Source organism: Pipistrellus kuhlii, unplaced genomic scaffold (genome assembly GCF_014108245.1).
Source record: "Pipistrellus kuhlii isolate mPipKuh1 unplaced genomic scaffold, mPipKuh1.p scaffold_m20_p_1, whole genome shotgun sequence".
Taxonomy (NCBI): Eukaryota; Metazoa; Chordata; class Mammalia; order Chiroptera; family Vespertilionidae; genus Pipistrellus; species Pipistrellus kuhlii.
In genome coordinates, this window is record NW_023425404.1 from 59,390,017 (window position 1) to 59,407,821 (window position 17,805).

General features: G+C 44.4%; 1 protein-coding gene across 1 annotated transcript in view; it reads left to right on the forward strand.

Annotated features, from left to right (window-relative positions):
* The window catches only part of RYR3 (ryanodine receptor 3), a 350,151-nt gene that overhangs the window by 261,917 nt on the left and 70,429 nt on the right, over positions 1 to 17,805 (forward strand). The window contains 5 exon segments of the mRNA XM_045583784.1: positions 3,520 to 3,569; positions 3,953 to 4,013; positions 5,737 to 5,975; positions 7,330 to 7,411; positions 12,306 to 12,436. Of these exon segments, the coding sequence (XP_045439740.1) occupies positions 3,520 to 3,569; positions 3,953 to 4,013; positions 5,737 to 5,975; positions 7,330 to 7,411; positions 12,306 to 12,436 (563 nt within the window).

The window sequence follows — 17,805 nt, forward strand, 5'->3', positions numbered from 1 at the left end:
CAGGTTAGATACCCAATGTGGGGCATGCAGGAGAGAGCCAATCAATGATTCTCTCTCATCACTGATGTTTCTATCTCTCTCCCTCTCCCTTCCTCTCTTAAGTCAATAATAATGTTTGGTTTGTGTGTTATAAAAAAAAAAAAAAAAAAAAAAAAAAGCACCAGCTCCTTTACATTTTACGGGGCATAATACATGGATGCCTCAGCAGAGAAGAACAAAAGGGATGCTTCATGATCAGTCTCAGAGATGGACTCCACCATGCCTCAGGTTCTCTCTGTGTTTAATTTATGAGTTCAAGGGAGGGTTAGATTTATAAATGACAAAGAGTTAAAGACTATAGTGAAAGCAGATAATCAAATCCTTCCCTAGCATCCACTGATGGTGAATAGTGTACATGATCCTATCTAATAAAGAGGGAATATGAAAATTGATCGTCAGGCCATAACAAAAATGGCTGCACCCACAGCAGAGGCTGAGTTGAGCCTTCATGAGCAATCAGCAGGGACGCCTCCCCCAGTGAGGCTTGACAAGGGACCTCAAGCTGCACCCGTGCCCTGGTGCCAGGCTGGGAGACCTCAGGCCACATCTCCCCCTCTTCCCCCCCCACCCCCCGGCCCTGCCTCAGTGCCAGGCCAGGCAATCTGAGGCCGTGCCCCTGCCCCCACCCACCCAGTGGGGCTTGATGGGGCTGGGGCCGGCCGGGTCTGGATATAGCCCAGTGGTGGTGGGGCTGGTCAGGCCTACATCTCGTGTGATTTCAAGACGCACATGGGTGGGCGGAAACTTGACTCTGGTTCCCATAGCATGCCTCAGACTCTGACAGGAGAAATATTTTCATACACATTTTATTAATTTTCTTTTATCTCTGGCACTTGTATTATAGAGATAGGGCAAATATCAATATTAAAATATTTCCTCTAATTAATCCCCTTTAATGTGCACAAATTTCATGCACCAGGTCATGTACTAAATAAAAGACCCAGCTGTTAGGTATCAGCATCTTTGGGAAGATATTCAACATTAGGATTTAGCTAGCATTTATTAAATACACATGGCTAAGCAGTGAGCTTAATTTTTCATAGGCAGAGTGTGTCCACTTGGGTATCATTATCTCAATGCTTTAAATTCTAAGAACACTGTGTATTATAATCTGCACTTTGCAGATGAGGAAACTGAGGTTTGGTCAGGTTGACGCAGTGCCTGAAGCAACAGTGAGTAAACTAGGGCAGGAATGAAGGCCCAGTCCTCGGTCGGGACCGACTGTCATTTTCACTGCACTGTCATTACTTACCTCACTTGCTGAGAGAGGAGGAACTCATGCTATCAAAATGGGATACCCTTGTAATCTACTGCTGGCCAGCGATTTCTAAATATTTTTAGGATGCACCCAGTGTATTTTGTAAGCAGTTAGGAAATTGAGGAGAAAAATGAGATACTCATATACATCAACAGAGGGCAGGTGTGTCTGTTTTCTTCTTTTTTTTTTTTTTAGGTTATTAATTCATGGAAATGTAACATTTGTTCAGCAGGTACCATTTGTCACGGCTGGCATACAACCTGGAGCTGATCAGCCTTGCAAATAGCTCTCAGACCCAGCAGCGCCTGCTGCCCTCTGAGTAGACAGTGGTGCTCACTGCACCTGCTCACATTTTCAGACCCCTGTTGTTTGCATCCTTCACTCTGCCCCACCTCTTGTGCACAGAATGCTATTCACAAGGTTTTCTGGGCTCTCTCCTGGGGTCCCTTTAATTTATCACCTTCGTATTCAGAGGGGACCAGGCCTTTCATGACTCTGGGCTAAGGACAATGCTGCTGCTTAAATCATGGGCCCCCTACGGGACATGGAGGAGCCTGTGGAAGTTTGGGGCCCTGGCCTTGCTGGCCTGAGAAGGCACATCCCACAGCAAGAGGAGCCATGTTAGCACTAGGATCAAACAGCAAACCATCTGCTTCAGCTAGAGAGGTGTTATTTTGTACTTATACAGAGCATGTGTTTATTTCACCAGAAATAAGAAAGCCCCTAACTCTGAAAGCTAAGGGCAGTGTGACTACTCTGTACTTGCAGATGAGAAAGCTGACACACTGACCACCATTAAGTGGCTTCACCCACAGCCCAGCTGGTCAAGACAGAACCACAGAACTCCCATTCCTCCTGATGGACCCCCTCCCTCAACTCTGCGAGTTATTAGATACCAGATACAGAGGGGGGAGGGGGGAGAAACACTGGAAGAAGAGATAAAAAGAAAGAAGCAATCCAGATTTCATTTTATACTAGCTGGATGCCACGTTTCTATGAACTCATTCTGAGCCTCTTAAGCTCTAGGCTGGGGGTCCTAACTTATTTCCACTGCGGAAATAATGACTAACCATGAGGGACTTGGGCTGTGATTTCTAGGGGACATCCCTCAAAGGCCCAGGGTGGTCACTGGAAACCACGGTAAGGTGAGCAAGTCATCATCCCCACCCGACTCGGGAAGTAGTAGTTCTCTGTTTGAGCTGTCCACTGAAAGACTTCCACCCTGGGTGGGGCACGGAGCCCATGAGAAACGGTGAATGAGACTTCAGCTCAGCCTCACCTTGGAGTACCGAGTGTTTTATTCTGCTTCCCCTCTTTCTGTTCCCCTGGGAAGGGCTACTTTCTGAAGGGGTCGTCAGGTTGTCTAGTTGTGTTAGTGTCAGGTGGAATTCAGAGGCATCTCCTCCTATGCGCACAGACAACACAGGTCAAATGACAGGGTCCATCAGGACCCATGGACAGTGTGCTCAGAAACATCCATGGGCTCCTTTCCAGCTCCCCAAGGCCCTCTGTTAGGCACTGTGGAAAGTAAAACAGTAGACACAGCTGGCCTCCAGCACTTCCATGGCAGACAATATGGGCGAGAAGCGTGGCGTAGGGACAGAAAGCACAAAAGCAGAGCAGATGGGCATTCCTGGCCTCCAGGGACCCAGCTAGGACAGCAACCCAGACAGGCTCATGGATGAATAGGAAACGACAAAGAAAAGCAAATTCCTTACATTTGGGGCACCACACGGTATTGCTCATACCTGAACCATGAACATTTCTTCCAGCACCACCTTCCCGCCCATCTCCCAGCAAAGAGCTCACACCCCAGTGAAGGCTGCAGAATAGTTTGCCATCTATTGCAACAATGGAGAAATTATGCCTCCATCCAGAGTCCTTGTTTATCCCCAGATGTCATACAAATGAGTATTATAGTACTCTATAGCAAGGGGTGGTTTGCAGCAACCGGCTCACTGCAGAACACTGTAACTGTTCCAGAAGGCTCATTCTCGGTAAGGTTGGAGCTGCCTGTGAGATGCCTCTCATGACTCTCCAACAAGACTATGAGAACCACCTGCTTTCCAGGTGTGGTCCAGAGGCTTGTTTGAGGAGAATACAGTGCATCTTGCTAGAGTGCCATTCAGTGTTCTCTGTGTCACAGCATGGGGGACAGAGGGAGGGACGAATTAATCCTTGAATCTCCATGCCTCTCCGACTCATGCTCTTTTCTGCTTCAGCCTGTTCTGCAAACTTGCTGCTCTTGTTCGGCACAGGATTTCCCTCTTCGGTGAGTGAGACAGGTATTGCTGAAGGGTGCAATTCTTCTTGTAATTATCCTGAGCTCACACTTTGGCTTTGTTTGTGGCTCCTACAGACAATCTGAGCCTGGGGACCAATGTGTCGCCTTAATTTGCCATAGAAAATTAGTCTGAAGTATGATAAATGACCTCTCTATCCCTTGAACAGTTCAGATTTCCCACACCAATGAATGTTTTAAGCTCTGCCTTCAACATCCATCCTAAAGCAATATGTTAGGCCAGAGATAAATGCATCATCCTTGCCCATAGGCATGTGTGTGTTGGTGGTTAATTTCAGTGGGGTGTGGTTGGTTGTGTTTGAAAGATGGGTTGAATGGTTGAGGAAAGTCACAGTGATATTTTTTTGTTCTAGGGAGTGATTCTACTACGATGGTGAGCTGCCTTCACATCTTAGCTCAAACACTGGACACAAGGTAAGTCTGCCCAGTTTTTCCAAACATTTCTCAAGTCTCCCTCTCTAACCCTCTCCTCTCACACATGATTTTACTGACAAGAAAACATGTCACTGCTCTGCAGGAGCTGTTGGGGCAATATGGGGGGGACACAGGGAAAAGATGATTCTCACCCTGGCCTTGGCAATCTCATTTCTCAGTTCACGTGGCAGAGGGCTACCACTGTGGTGTGTGCTGAACACTAAAAGCTGAGCATCTGGCCATTCTTGTCTTCTCTTCCTGAGAAATTCATCTTTGAGAAGATAAAATAGATCGTGAGGCACAGTGCCATGCCACTCTGTACCTAATTCTCCACAAAAAAAGCAAGTGCTGCTGATGGCTGGCAAGGCCTAAGAGTCCTGGGGAGGGAGGAAATGCAGGGTCGCAGATAGAGTTTGAGCCCATGGCCTGAGGATCTGGTAGGAAAGATGCCTGAACAGGAAAGAAGTCTTAAAAATATATGTAGTCAGATAAAATAAATATTTTATATTTGATGAGATAAAAAAGAGGGAAGCCGTGAAAAGGACTGACAGGAGCTTTCATCAGCACACTGTGCAGAGCCCTTGTCAAAGGCATACTTCCTGATGCAGAGGAGAGGCCCAACCTCGGAGTGGCCAGGGAAAAATCCACCACAAACTAAGAATGGTTACAAAAAGAAAAAAGGAAAACCTCAGGGGATTTTTAGGTTTTTGAAAGAAACAGCACAAAGTTTGCAGGATCAGACCCAGGAGACTGAAATCCCTTGCAGTTGGGGTGAGTGAGGGAACTTCCCCCCCAGAAATGTGCAATGACTTCAGAGAGGGAGTCCACTTTTTTAAAAAACGCAGGTCAGTGTGATCATCATTCCTGAGAAAACCTGCGACTGGGAAGTCAGGAGGAGGATGGAAAGCTCATGACTACTTTCAGGAAAGGATCAAGCCTCGCTGACTTTATGTCCTTGTTTTTACTTTTCTGGTTAATTGGGTGATCATAAAAGCAAAGATAAAAAGCAGCTGTGCTTATAGCAAGCCTGTCATCATCTCATGAATAAGATGTAGACCTGTGAAAAATAATAGAGATTTGTAGGCTTTGTTCCAATTCTAAGTTTTATAAAATAGTTTTTGAAGGAGGGCCTCAGATATCCATAGCTCTTGAAGTGAATTAAGTTGTCTGTTTTAAAAGGGCTGGCTGTCCCTTTTCCTTCCCTCCAAGTGAGGACATCCTGCAAGCTGTAGAAATCCACACACCACTTGGCTTGTTTCTTTGTTCTCTCTCAGCTCTGGCATCATAGGAGAGCGAATATTAATATTTCTCGCCAGGTCTTATCAAAGTTGCTTATCCTGCTGAAAAAAAAAAAAAAAAAAACCCTTCCCTCACTGTTCTTTTAATTAGATTTTTGCAAAAGTAGGTAGCCTGCTGTGACACATACAGACACCAAGTGACCAATATCAGTTTCATTCTGAATCATCCTCTGTGTTCCAGCGAGTTGAATACAAATTCCCTCAAACTGAGCACACAGTCCAGTGCTAGCCTTACTCTTAGGGACTGTGTGGTCCAGGTTCCCCCAGGCCGCTCACGGCCCTCTCCCTCTCTCCTGACCCAGTGTCATCAGGTGGCTGGGGAGTCTAACGTCTGCCCAGTGTGCACTGCATGTCACCAGTTTCAGGAAGAAGGTTGGCCAAAGTTTCGGGCTATGCTCCTGGTTTTGAACGTTGTTTGTTTACAGGACGGTCATGAAGTCAGGCTCAGAGCTGGTGAAGGCTGGGTTGCGCGCCTTCTTTGAAAATGCTGCGGAAGACTTGGAGAAGACTTCGGAAAACCTGAAGCTCGGGAAGTTCACCCATTCCAGGACGCAGATCAAAGGCGTCTCTCAGAACATTAACTACACCACGGTGGCGCTGCTCCCCATCCTCACGTCCATCTTTGAGCACGTGGCTCAGCACCAGTTCGGGGTGGATTTACTCTGTGAGTCAGATGCCGTGGATTCACAGGCACCTGGCCACAGACAGGAAGAGTGTGTGTGTGTCTGTGGCTCAGTCTCTGAGGTTGACCTTGAGGGAGGGGTTGAGAGAGAATCATTCCACACGTTTTCTTTTTATATTTAAAAATTAATTATTATAGTAAACTCTTGGAAGAGATGAAATCCCCAAATTTGAGTATATATAGTATTTAATCTTTTCCTACTATTATTCAGGACCAAAATTTTCCACCCTCTGGTTTAGCTCCAGGACTTTTGTTCATACTTAAATTGAACAGGTTATCTGAATAATCCAGTAGGATTGCTCCCAGGGCTTTTCAGACACCACGTTTCCTCTTAAGAAGCCCTAATTTATTCATTGAATACCAGGAGCAAAGGAAAGCTGCTACCATTTCTTTATCTGGGGCTTCAGAAGACCATATTCGATTGGTTTTACCTTAGTTTGTATTCAAAATCATGTACAGAACTCTCCTGCAAATATTCTGCCACCAAGGTTCAGTTTCACACTTTAAGTGCTAGCACAATTTAATTTAATTTAGCCAGTTGTCGGTAGCTAGAGCTGGGTCTTCTATATCCCTGAACAACTGAAAGTCAGTATTTCTGTGGGGTTGGGGGAACATCTCAGCCCATTATTTCCTGTCATGGAAGTAACTCACCTCCGTGTTAAAAAATAAAATATTGAATTAGTTCTCACTGTGGTTAGTCCCAGCCATGTGATGAGTTGCAGACATTACCAGGGACATGTGGCCTGCAGATAAACTTGTGAGTTCCCAGGTGGAACAAGTCCTTCCCTCAGGAAACGTGGCAAAATCACAACCTGATTAAATTACCTCAGAGAACTTGGGACAGGTGAAAATGAGGAATTTTGCTCCAACTTGGAAGAGGTAGAGACATTGGATATATCTCCTTAGGAAATGAATAGAAGGCTCATTAAAACTTCAGATTTCTTGCATTCTTTTTTTTCAAAGCAAGGAAATATGTTCCTCTGGCTAAAATTTGACTGTGGTGTCTCCTCCTACTCAGAAAAAAAAAAATCCCATATGAAAGGGCTCGGTGGTCTAATGACTCCTTGTGATCCCCAACCTGAGCCCCACGGAGGAACTGGGATGGCTCAGTGGAGGAGAGTCTTCTATCAATATTTTTCTCCTAGTTCAGCAACTATAACCTGGGTAGAAAGAGGCTCTAGGGATGGGAGGTGGTAGGAGGAGGAAGAGAAAGAAAAATATCTCTCTGGCTCTCGGGTGATGCCAATGCCTTTTTCTGTTGTTAGACCCTCTAGGTGTGCGGGAGGTGGCGAGCTGTGATGGTGCAAGGCGGTGATGCTCTTTTTGTTCTTTCTAGTGGGTGACGTGCAGATTTCCTGCTACCACATACTGTGCAGCCTCTACTCCCTTGGAACAGGAAAGAACATCTATGTGGAAAGGTAATGAGTGAACACAGGAGGCTAACACGTTCAGGCCCAGAAAAGCATTACTTAACCATAGCATCTTTTCAGTCCAGCAAAATCAAAATGCTCACTGAAATGGGATGGTGACTGTGAGCCTAGGTTACGCAATGTTTATGGCAATGTTAAAAAGTGGAACTTAGGACTTTTGTGAAGATAGCTGGCGAAGGAGAAGTAGAGCGAAGCTAAAAATCATGTGCTACTGACCAAAAAAGGTCCCAGAAATGCCCATTTCTTCATGATCACAGCTTCCAAATTGCTTCCAGGACTCCTGTGGTTAAAGCTGGCTGAGGAACTCGAGGTACATGAGGCAGTTGCTTAGAGTTTAATGAGTTTCTATGTGACACAATCCTGGGTCTTGACCGTTCTCGGCTGACAGATTAGCTATAGTTTCAAAGGAGGCCACACTTTGGTGGCAGAAATGCTTTTCAGTAATCCTGAATCTGAACAAGCTGATTGACAGAGAGCATGGGTGTCAGCCTGGCTCTCTAATCTGCCTGGAACGTGGAGGCCTTTGTGACCCCCTTCCCTGCTTTTCACCATCAAATGCCATGCATTGTGTTATTCTGTTTAAGTGTATGGGGAAGATCAGAGGGATAAACACAGTATTAACCAAACTCTGGACTTAGTCTTATCCTTAGAAGTGTTTCTTTTCCTCCCCCCCACCCCCTTTTCAAATGAGGAAACTGGAAGGAATTCAATCTGTGCCTGAAATTATTTTATTTATACGTCTTGGTATCTATGCCCCATGTGCCTTCTCAGTTTATAGTACCGTTATCATGTCAATAATAAATCCTTATTTAACATCAAAATCTACATAAATTCTTACTGCAATTTCAAAAAAAAAGAACTCTGATTCTTTCAAAAACTCAATAACTAGCCCTAGTCGGTTTGTCTAGGACTGAGAGAGTGTGGGCCTGCGGACTGAAAGGTCCCGGGTTTGATTCAAGGGCCCATGCTGGGGTGGCAGGCTCAGTCCCCAGTGTGCGGTGTGTAGGAGGCAGCCCATCAGTGATTCTCTTATCATTGATATTTCTCTCTCTCCCTCTCCCTTCCTCTCTGAAATCAATTTTAAAAAACACAACAAAAAAACTCAAGAACTACGATTTGAAATCATGTGCTAGTAACCTAAACATGTCCAAGAAATGTCTGTCTTCATAATCACAGCTTTCACACAGCTTCTGGATGTAAGAGTTTGAGAAACTATTGACTACTTTATTTTGATTATGATTTTAATTCCTTGTAGTTGCACAGCTTTCCTTATTGCTTTACATAAAATATGGATGTTTGTCATTTAGAACTGGGCAAACAGAAGTTTCAACCATATTATACCAAGTCAACTAGAGAATTAAGTTAAAATTTTCCATTTGATGGGAGTTGGTCAAGAATTTTACTTAGGGAAGATGTCTTTAATTCCTTCCTTAAACATTTGTGAATCTTTTCTCAATTTCTTATTCTTTCATTTTTATGTATGTATATACATGCATCTATATGTGCATGCGTTTCTTTGTACATTTTTTTTTAAAGCTTGTGCATTATTCTCTTGGAAAAAAAGGTCAAATAAAGGTCAACTCTGAAATGTCAGACCAGAAAAAGATTCATATGACTTTTCATGCTTTATTCATGTATTCATTGCAATTTTATTATGTATCTGCTCCCCGCAACGCTGTGAATATTGTGCCTGTACACTCCGTAGTGGTGGGAGTCAGCTGGGAGAAGCACCTAGCTTAAGGCTGCTCCAATTGTCTGTCTGCTAGTTAATGATTTAAAATCCTACACTTCAGATGCTACTGCTATTAACCACCTTTGTTTGTTTTCTTTTGTTTTGTGAAAGTGAGACATACTTTAGAGATTTACTTCTTTTTTCCCTGGCTGCTTTTGACCAAGGGTGCTCAAACATTGCAAGCTGTCCCTAACCCTTTGAGATTGCTTTTTAGTACCATCCCTGCCCCTGCTTTCTGCCCTCTGCAATGTGTTGTTTTCTCTTCTTAGCATCCTCTGCAATTTACATGCAGGAACTTTCACAGCTGCAAATTCCCAGATATGTGCAAGGCATAATTATTATTGCTGTGATGACTTTGTCTCTGCTTGTGTCCCTGGCAACAAGGTCCCGATCCATGGAAATAAAATTGAAAGAATGACTTGGAAGTAACAAAAACTGAAATACAAATTGAACCCTCCTCATTCTGTCACCATGACCAAGTACTATATATGAAAAATACTCTACTAGACAGGGTGAACTGAGAAAGACAAAAGAGTTTCCACATCCAGTGAGAAACTCCCAAGAAGACAGATCCTTTGGTTGCTATGGAGCTGTTTGTGTAGCAAATGCCGTGATTGGTCCACAGCCACGCTGCCCTCTGGGGGGCGCTAATGACCAGAGAAGCATTGTAACAGCAGGCCTTCATCAGCTCAGCCTCTCTGGGGCCTGGAGATCACAGTCATTCACACTGGTATCTCACAGCCAGGAGCATTAATTGGCAGACTTCTGAGCTTTATTTTTATAAAACTTTCAGGCCAGAAGTGTTGTTTATATCCCTTTTGGCCCAGTGAAAACTTTCAGGCCAGAAGTGTTGTTTATATCCCTTTTGGCCCAGTGGCTAATTAGCATCATTGTGAGCTCCAGACTAGAATGTGTCCTGGAGTGAGCTGGGAGAGACTCTGGTTTCTCAGTAATTAATATCGGGAGGATGGGACATGCGTGCCCCTCGAGTCAGTGCAGCACTGGGAAACTGTCTTCAGTCCTGAGGACTGCCTTCATATGAGACTGACGTTCTAGAAATTCACTGTCATGAGTTCATGACTTTAATTTTGGTGAGAGAGTAAGAAAGAGGGGAATAACGGGTCCATTTAGCACCAAGATGACCCAGGGCCTGCTATTTCCCAGGTTCATCTCCCTGGACCAGCTCAAATTTGCTCTCAGGTCTGCTCTTCCTTTCCATCCCTGACTTTCACCCAGGATTGTTTCCCTTCGGTGCCCTCTCCATGGTATTTCTTTTCCATCAAGATTTAGCTCTTTATTTCCTCCTCCACCTCAAAAAGCAAGACTGAAGGAGAAGAAACACAGTATCTCTCTTCATTGGCCACGGTGGTTAGTTAAACAAAAAGAGTGTTGACTGAAAAGTGAGCAGCCTATTGTAGATCCTCGTGTGTGAGGGAGACAGGCCTCGCCTAAGCGGTCACTGGGGTGTTGGTCACTCAGGCTTGAAGTTAAGAGGATGCCTGTCTTCTCACGTTTTCCCACCACCTTGAGCTTAGCCAAGAAGGGAAGACAAAAACTGTCTGGCTTACTCCTCAGGAAGCACTGACTCCCCTAGTCACCCCCACCACATAGTAAATGCTTGTTATCTGTGCCTAGAGACCTTGCAGTTTTGACATTTGTGTGTCTTAATGCTGCCAGATGTGATGTGTTGGCTATTGTCCCCTGGAAGGGCAGGTTCCACAGCCTTGGATGCAGGTTCTGGTGGGAGCTGCAGGGAACCCGAGGGCTGAATGCTTTTCTGTTTCCACAGAAGTGCGGTGGTGGGTTAAGTGTCTGCTCTTGGCTGCAAGTGTGCGCACTCTTGCTGGCAGTTTTCTCCATGGTGCTTCCCCAGAGATACAGCCCGACACCCTCACATCAGGGGGTTAGCTCGTGAGCTTCATGTTCACAGCATTAGTGCACAATTTGAGTTGATCAGTCACAGAGCAAAGCGAACAAGATGGGCTTGAGCACTCTAAGCCCTTCCAGTTCTTAATTATAGACCAATTGTCTACATTTCCCACTGATTATCTTGGCATCGTGGTCTAACGAAGGACTCACAGTATTGGTTTGTTTGAAGAAATGTTTCCCTTATATGGGAGCTGACATCACGTATGTAATTCACAGAACCAGTGTGTGGTCTGTCCATGATTGTATTCCAATGGGTGGTGAAGAGGAGATATTTGTGAGCGAAGAACAGATGGCTCTGCTTTCTCGTTCACCAGAAAGCAACAGATAAAAGCCCCACACATGGCCCTCAAGCCAGCTCCATCACTGCACTGTCTTACCAGCAGAAAGAACCCACTGGGTTAGACAGTACAACTCGAGGCTAAGCCCAGTTCTGCGAGAGGGAAGCACTACTCAGTACTAGCTTCACGCAGACCAGCCAATGGCTGGTTCCCGTCACTTACGCTTGCAGGCTTGGTCATCCCACAAGCAAGCACAAATCCTCTCGGTGGGAAAACCAAAAGTCTGAATTAGGGAATCCCAAGCACTTTATTTTTGTTTGGTTGCTTGTTTCAGAGGAAGATTTCAAACCCAGAACTTAATGCATTACATGCTGGACACTCAAATGTTCGTGAAAGGAAGAGATAGAAGTAATAGGTGTCAGAGGCCTTTCCTCTAAATCAAGCAAGATGCTCTGGGACCTATTATTTTTATTATAAGTTAGGTATCTTATTTTGTGTCTCATTAGTACTTTTGGCCCATTATCTACTGTTCCCACTGGTGAACACAGGCTCCAGCCATATCAGAGAATAGACAGAGAAATTACACAGAAGATTTCAAAGCACTTTGAGGATAAGGAGGATCAGATTCAGTGTGGATGCCAGCAAAACTTACTCTCAGACATGCTGGGAGATAAGTTTAAAACTACAAAGCATATTATATCACCTTAGCCAATTGATAACTGGATTCCAAGTAGTGAAACCAATACAGAGCATTGGTTAATGTCCAGCAAAAGATGGGAGGGAAAGATGTGCATGCAGCCCTGCTGAACCTAGGGCCCAGGGATGTCCAATGGATTCACCAAAGAAAAGCGCCTGAGACATCCTAGGGAAGGAGCCTGGCCTGCCAATGCATGGGGCCAGCATGTGAGTGGCAGCACCTCTAACTGGACTTGTTTGTTTACAGACAACGTCCTGCCCTCGGAGAATGCCTGGCTTCCCTGGCAGCTGCCATTCCAGTGGCATTCCTGGAGCCCACCCTTAACCGCTACAATCCGCTCTCGGTCTTCAACACCAAAACCCCCAGGGAGAGATCTAGTAAGTATCTTCCCACACACAGGTCATCAGCTGTGTGCTGGGAGGAGAGCCAGGAAGGAACAGGAAGCCGTGGCCTGCAGCACTGAGGCTTGACATGCTCTGAGGGGCCAGAGGTCAGGGCTGGATGTGTTGCATGTCTTCAACTTGCTGGGAAAATGAGCGCGGGCAAGTCCTTTGATACTGTTAGACTTTGGTTTCTTCCTCTGTAACATGAGGAGGCCTGAAACCTCAGGTTCACTTGTCTGCCCTGGGCCTTCTCCTCCTGTCCCCTGGGGATGTGATCACTTGTTCGGTGTCTCTCCAGCATCAGCAGAAGGGCAGGTCTGCACTAATAACCTAATTATGCTCTTCATGTCCATGGAGAGACTGTTTCCAAGGATGATGGCCACACGTTCTCCATCTGCATGGGGAATAAAGCAGGAAAACACCAGAGGGAAGTGAAATCACACAAGGACAGATCATTGTTCTAAGTTCTAAGAAAGCAGTCGGCAAACTGTGATGAGCCCACTGCCTGTTTTTGTAAATAATCTCTTATTGGAGCAGATCACACCCACTTGTTTAGATGTTGCTGTGGCTGCTTTAGCACTATCTTAGGAAGGAAAAGTAATTTCCCTCTACCCTGCATTATTCTTGGCTAAAACCCCTGTAAAAAGACAGATGAACAAGAGAAAAATAAAACTATTTTAATCACATATATATATATACATGTGCCCCACAGAGATATGAGATTGGAAAAGGAGCCCTAGGAATGAACCTTAAAAACCATCAGGGCTAAGGAAAGGGCCAAAGGCATGGGGCATGGAAGGGAAGGAGGCAGTCAGGAAGGGAGAAGAGGAGCTGTTTGTAAACAAAGGTTGCCAGGCCATTCAGGGGTCTCTCAGGTAAAACTCCTGCTTGATAAGAGCCCTCTTCCTGGTAGACTGCCTTTTTAATGTAAATCCCTTATATAAATGTAGAGTTCTTCGACAAAAGGGTAACTTCTAATCCTTCTTCTGAGATTCTGTGTGCTATTTCTTGCTCAAAATAATCCCTGTGCCTAAGAGGCGTATTTGCAGCGGCACATCTGCTCTCCTTCCACTCCAGCGGCAGAGCTGAGTCATGGCAGCAGAAACTGTCTGGCCTGTGATGCTTAACATATTCACTCTCTGGCCCCTTGCAGAAAAGGTTGTCCACCCCTATCCTAGAAGAACTTAGAACTGGAATGCAAGGCAGGTTGTAAACCTGCTCCTGGAGGATGGGAGGGAGAGTCCTCACATCTGGATGAATTATGATCCCACTGAAGGGCCATGGAATAGAGGAGCTTCACACAGAAACCTTGAATCAACTAGAAAGAACTATAGCAATTTGGTGTAACATGAAACAAAAAGTAACATGAAATAAAAATTACCACACCATGGGCCTAATCAATATCAAGAAAAACCATGCCCAGCCAGGGTGGTTCAGTTAGTTGGTAGTTATCCCGTGCACCAAAGGGTCACCTGTTCTTTTTCCTGGCAGGGCACATACCCTGGTTGTAGGCTCGATCTCTCATAGGGTTGTGCAGGAGGCAGCTGATCAACATTTCCCTCTATCTCCCTCTCCCTTCCTCTTGCTCTAAAATCAATAAAAACATAATCCTTAAACAAAAAAACATAATTAAAAAAATAGTAATCCATTTAAAACCAGAACCAACATTTCCTTAAAATATTGATATACCAGACCTGTGGTTGGCAAACTGCGGCTCGAGAGCCACATGCGGCTCTTTGGCCCCTTAAGTGTGGCTCTTCCACAAAATACCACGGCCTGGGTGAGTCTATTTTGAAGAAGTGGTGTTAGAAAAAGTTTAAGTTAAAAAAAAATTGGCTCTCAAAAGAAATTTCAATCATTGTACAGTTGATATTTGGCTCTGTTGACTAATGAGTTTGCCGACCACTGTACCAGACCAACAAGTGATGGACAGCATAGCGCTTCTATTTAGTCCGGGCCCCCTTCTCAAGCTGCTTTGAGATCCTAAGGGAGAAAGTGCTAAGAGAGTACAGGTTCATGCTCCACTCTTTATCACCAGTCTCCCCACCTAAGAATGCAGAGCGCTCAGCCAAGGTGGGCTTATCCCTATTTGCTTTTTCTACTTCAGATAAAAGAAACACCTTGCCCTCAGAAATGATCACCAGGATGGCTTAGATAAGGCCACTTTATAAAACTCTTCTGAGCAAGAATACAATGGGGACTGGTATTCTCAGGGCTGGTGAAGAAAGAAACACTGCTAAGATGCCTCAACTTTCCAAAGTCTCTGATGAAATTTCCAAATTCATTCCCTTCAGCCTCATCTCACCCTTCCTCCCCTTTTCTTGAACTAGCAAAAATATGTTTCGACCTTGGGTTTTTTTCCACCCTCTCATGATTCTAAATGAGTCACATCTTGCTGCTGAGTGGGAGATGAGCAACTGAGTGGCTTGAGTAACGTTGAGAAGGACTGTGACATCTGTAGGCAAATGCCAGACCAGGCATTACTCCCCAGTTCCAAAGAGATATGGGTTCAGTCACGACTGTGCTGGACATTTATACATTCATTCTGCTCCTACTTTGATTCAAGAAATAGTGCACCTTTGTCTCAGTATCACCAACATGTTGGGAAAGAGAGAGACCTACTCTGCTCTTGAGCTCATAGAGGCACAGCAGCAGGCAAAGTGAGAGCTTGACAAATAGATGGAGGAAACCTAGATTGGCTTTGGGAGGGAGGGTATCAGCTCTGTCCCATTGTTCTCCTTCTCAAGAGCTATTTGAAAAATGTTGCTTCTTATTTTACATACCACCACATTGATTTGATAAGACATGTTCATAAATAAAAAAAATAAGTACCCGTCATTGCTTATCATACTTACAAAGAAGAAAAGGGACAAGGTTGTGATTAGAGATGACATAGTTCTTCATCCATCAGTGACATACTGTGCGACTCAGTACCCAAGTCCCCTGGGCCCATGTTTTTCAGCATTCAGTGAATCAAAGAGTGAATGCTGATCAAGTGTAAGGCTCTTGGAAAGTAGACTGTGCATGAATATGTATTGTGGGGTAACCAGGTTTGCCTGGAATCAGAGAATGAGTGATGGCCTAACAGACTCTATTAAAGTAGATTTCATTCATTATATAAAGTGGATGGCTGAAAGGATCAAGAAGGGGCAGGAATGTATAGGGTGACAAATGAGGTAAGTCTTCAGTTTAGAAATACAATATGAACTGATTTATCAAGCCTTCAGCCAAATGGACATCTCTATTAATTGACAGTTAGTGTTCTGCCAGCAGTTAGTTACATTAGTAACTCTTTTACCCTATAAGATCCTACTGCAAGTTCTGACTCATGCAAAAAGTATAAAGAGATGCCTAGAAAGGGTTTAATACTGTTATGTACCAGTTATTCAAAACTAGATAAAATCTTTGGTTATGTGTGGCAGTGGTCTATTAATCAGAACATTAGATTGGCCAAAACATCCTAATCACCAGCCAGTTTACTTTGCACGCCCTAATTGGGATAATCAACCAGAGGAAGGAGGTGCAGTTTCTGTGGACCTCTGCTGCCCTCTTCTTGAGGGAAGAGCTGTTCAGTGAAAAAATATACATCTTCAGAATCTAACTCAGTGGTTCTCAAACCCCAGCATACATCAGAATTCCTCAGAGGGCTGGTTAGAAAGACGCTTGCTGAGTCCAACCCATAGAGTTTCTAATCCAGTAGGTCTGGACTCAGAAGGTCCTATCACTACTTTGCTGTTGCTGTTGGTGGGAGGACTTCACTTTGAGAACCACTGATGTAGAACAGCAATTTTCAACTGGTGTTTTGCAAGAATTTTTAAAATATGCAATACCTGACTGTTTAGTCAGGGGCACTGACCTCTTTTCCCTTAGATTGTCAAATAAAAATAACAGTAGCCAACACAACAATAGCCATCTGGTGTGAATGAATCAAAATTAAACCTATGTTTTGTCAGACCAGCATAAAGTATATATTTTTGGTGTGCTGCAGAATTTTAGTAATCAGTTTATGTGTGTGAGATAAGAAAGGTTAAAAATGGTTTATCTAGAAGATGGAAGGGCAGTGGTTCAAATGATCCTCCCTAACAGTCTTTTGTCTGATTCTGACAAGACCCAGCTAAGGCTGTTTTTCAGGTAGATAACGCAGCAGCATTCATTCTGTGGTGTTATATGGCATTTGAAGTACAAAACACCATCTGAATCTCAAATGTTTCCTCTAGTCAAGATCCAATTACATATAAATAACTTTTAAAGGTCATTATAATAACTCCAGTGCAGAAACCTCAAGCAACACTGTGTTTTCCTTAAGAAAAAAAAAAAAGTATTCCTATTGAGGTATTGTCTACATGCCACTTAAACATGCGCATGTACACACACACACACACACACACACACACACACACACGAGCCTTCTTATTTATAATTTTATAGCAAACTATAAGCTTCAGTTGCACTGTGGTGGTTGGCATTGCTCTGTGTGCAGAGCTGGAGGTAGACAGTTTGACCCCTCTGTCTTTACCTCTTTATCTTGACACCGTATAAAATTATTTTTGACAGTCTCTCCAGGCCCCCATGTTGAGGTCACCCCGGTTGTTGTTGTTCTGCTAAAAGACAGGCTAGACTTGTTCTCTGCAAAAGCCTGGATGGGCAGGGGACCATATCTGGCCCAAGGAATTCCCTCCCACTGTAAATCACGGGAACCCAGGGGTCTTTGGCTTTTGTGTTGTGAATCCTTTTGAATGGTCTGGGTTTTAAAGAATACTGCCGAAACCGGTTTTGCTCAGTAGATAGAGCGTTGGCCTGCAGACTGAAAGGTCCCAGATTTGATTCCAGTCAAGGGCATGTACCTTGGTTGCAGTTACATCCCCAGTAGGGGGTGTGCAAGAGGCAGCTGATCGGTGTTTATCTCTCATGGATGTTTGTAACTCTCTATCCCTCTCTCTTTCTCTCTGTAAAAAATCAATAAAATATATTTTTTAAAATAAAATAAAATAAATAAAGAATATTGGTCCACTCCTAACTTCCAAGGCAGAGAGATCCTTAGCCTGCTACTTATCAAAGGCCGTAGTGATAACAACAGAAAGTTGTCCTAGGGAAAGCGTGTTGGGACCTCATGGGACTGCTCCGTAGCAGGGAGCTCCCCGGGGTCCATTGAGTTGCCACATGCCATCCAGCAGAACCACCTGTCTCTGCTACAGATTCATTCACTTCACAGGAGCCAGGGCTATTCTGTATGTCTGCTCTAGGCAGTATGATTACGAGGGAAATCAAAATAGTCCTTTTCAATCAGCCAGTATTTCTAAAGGCCAAAGAATTTGCCTTGGCCTCTCACTCATTAACCCTTCAGCTCCTGTGGACTCAAGGTC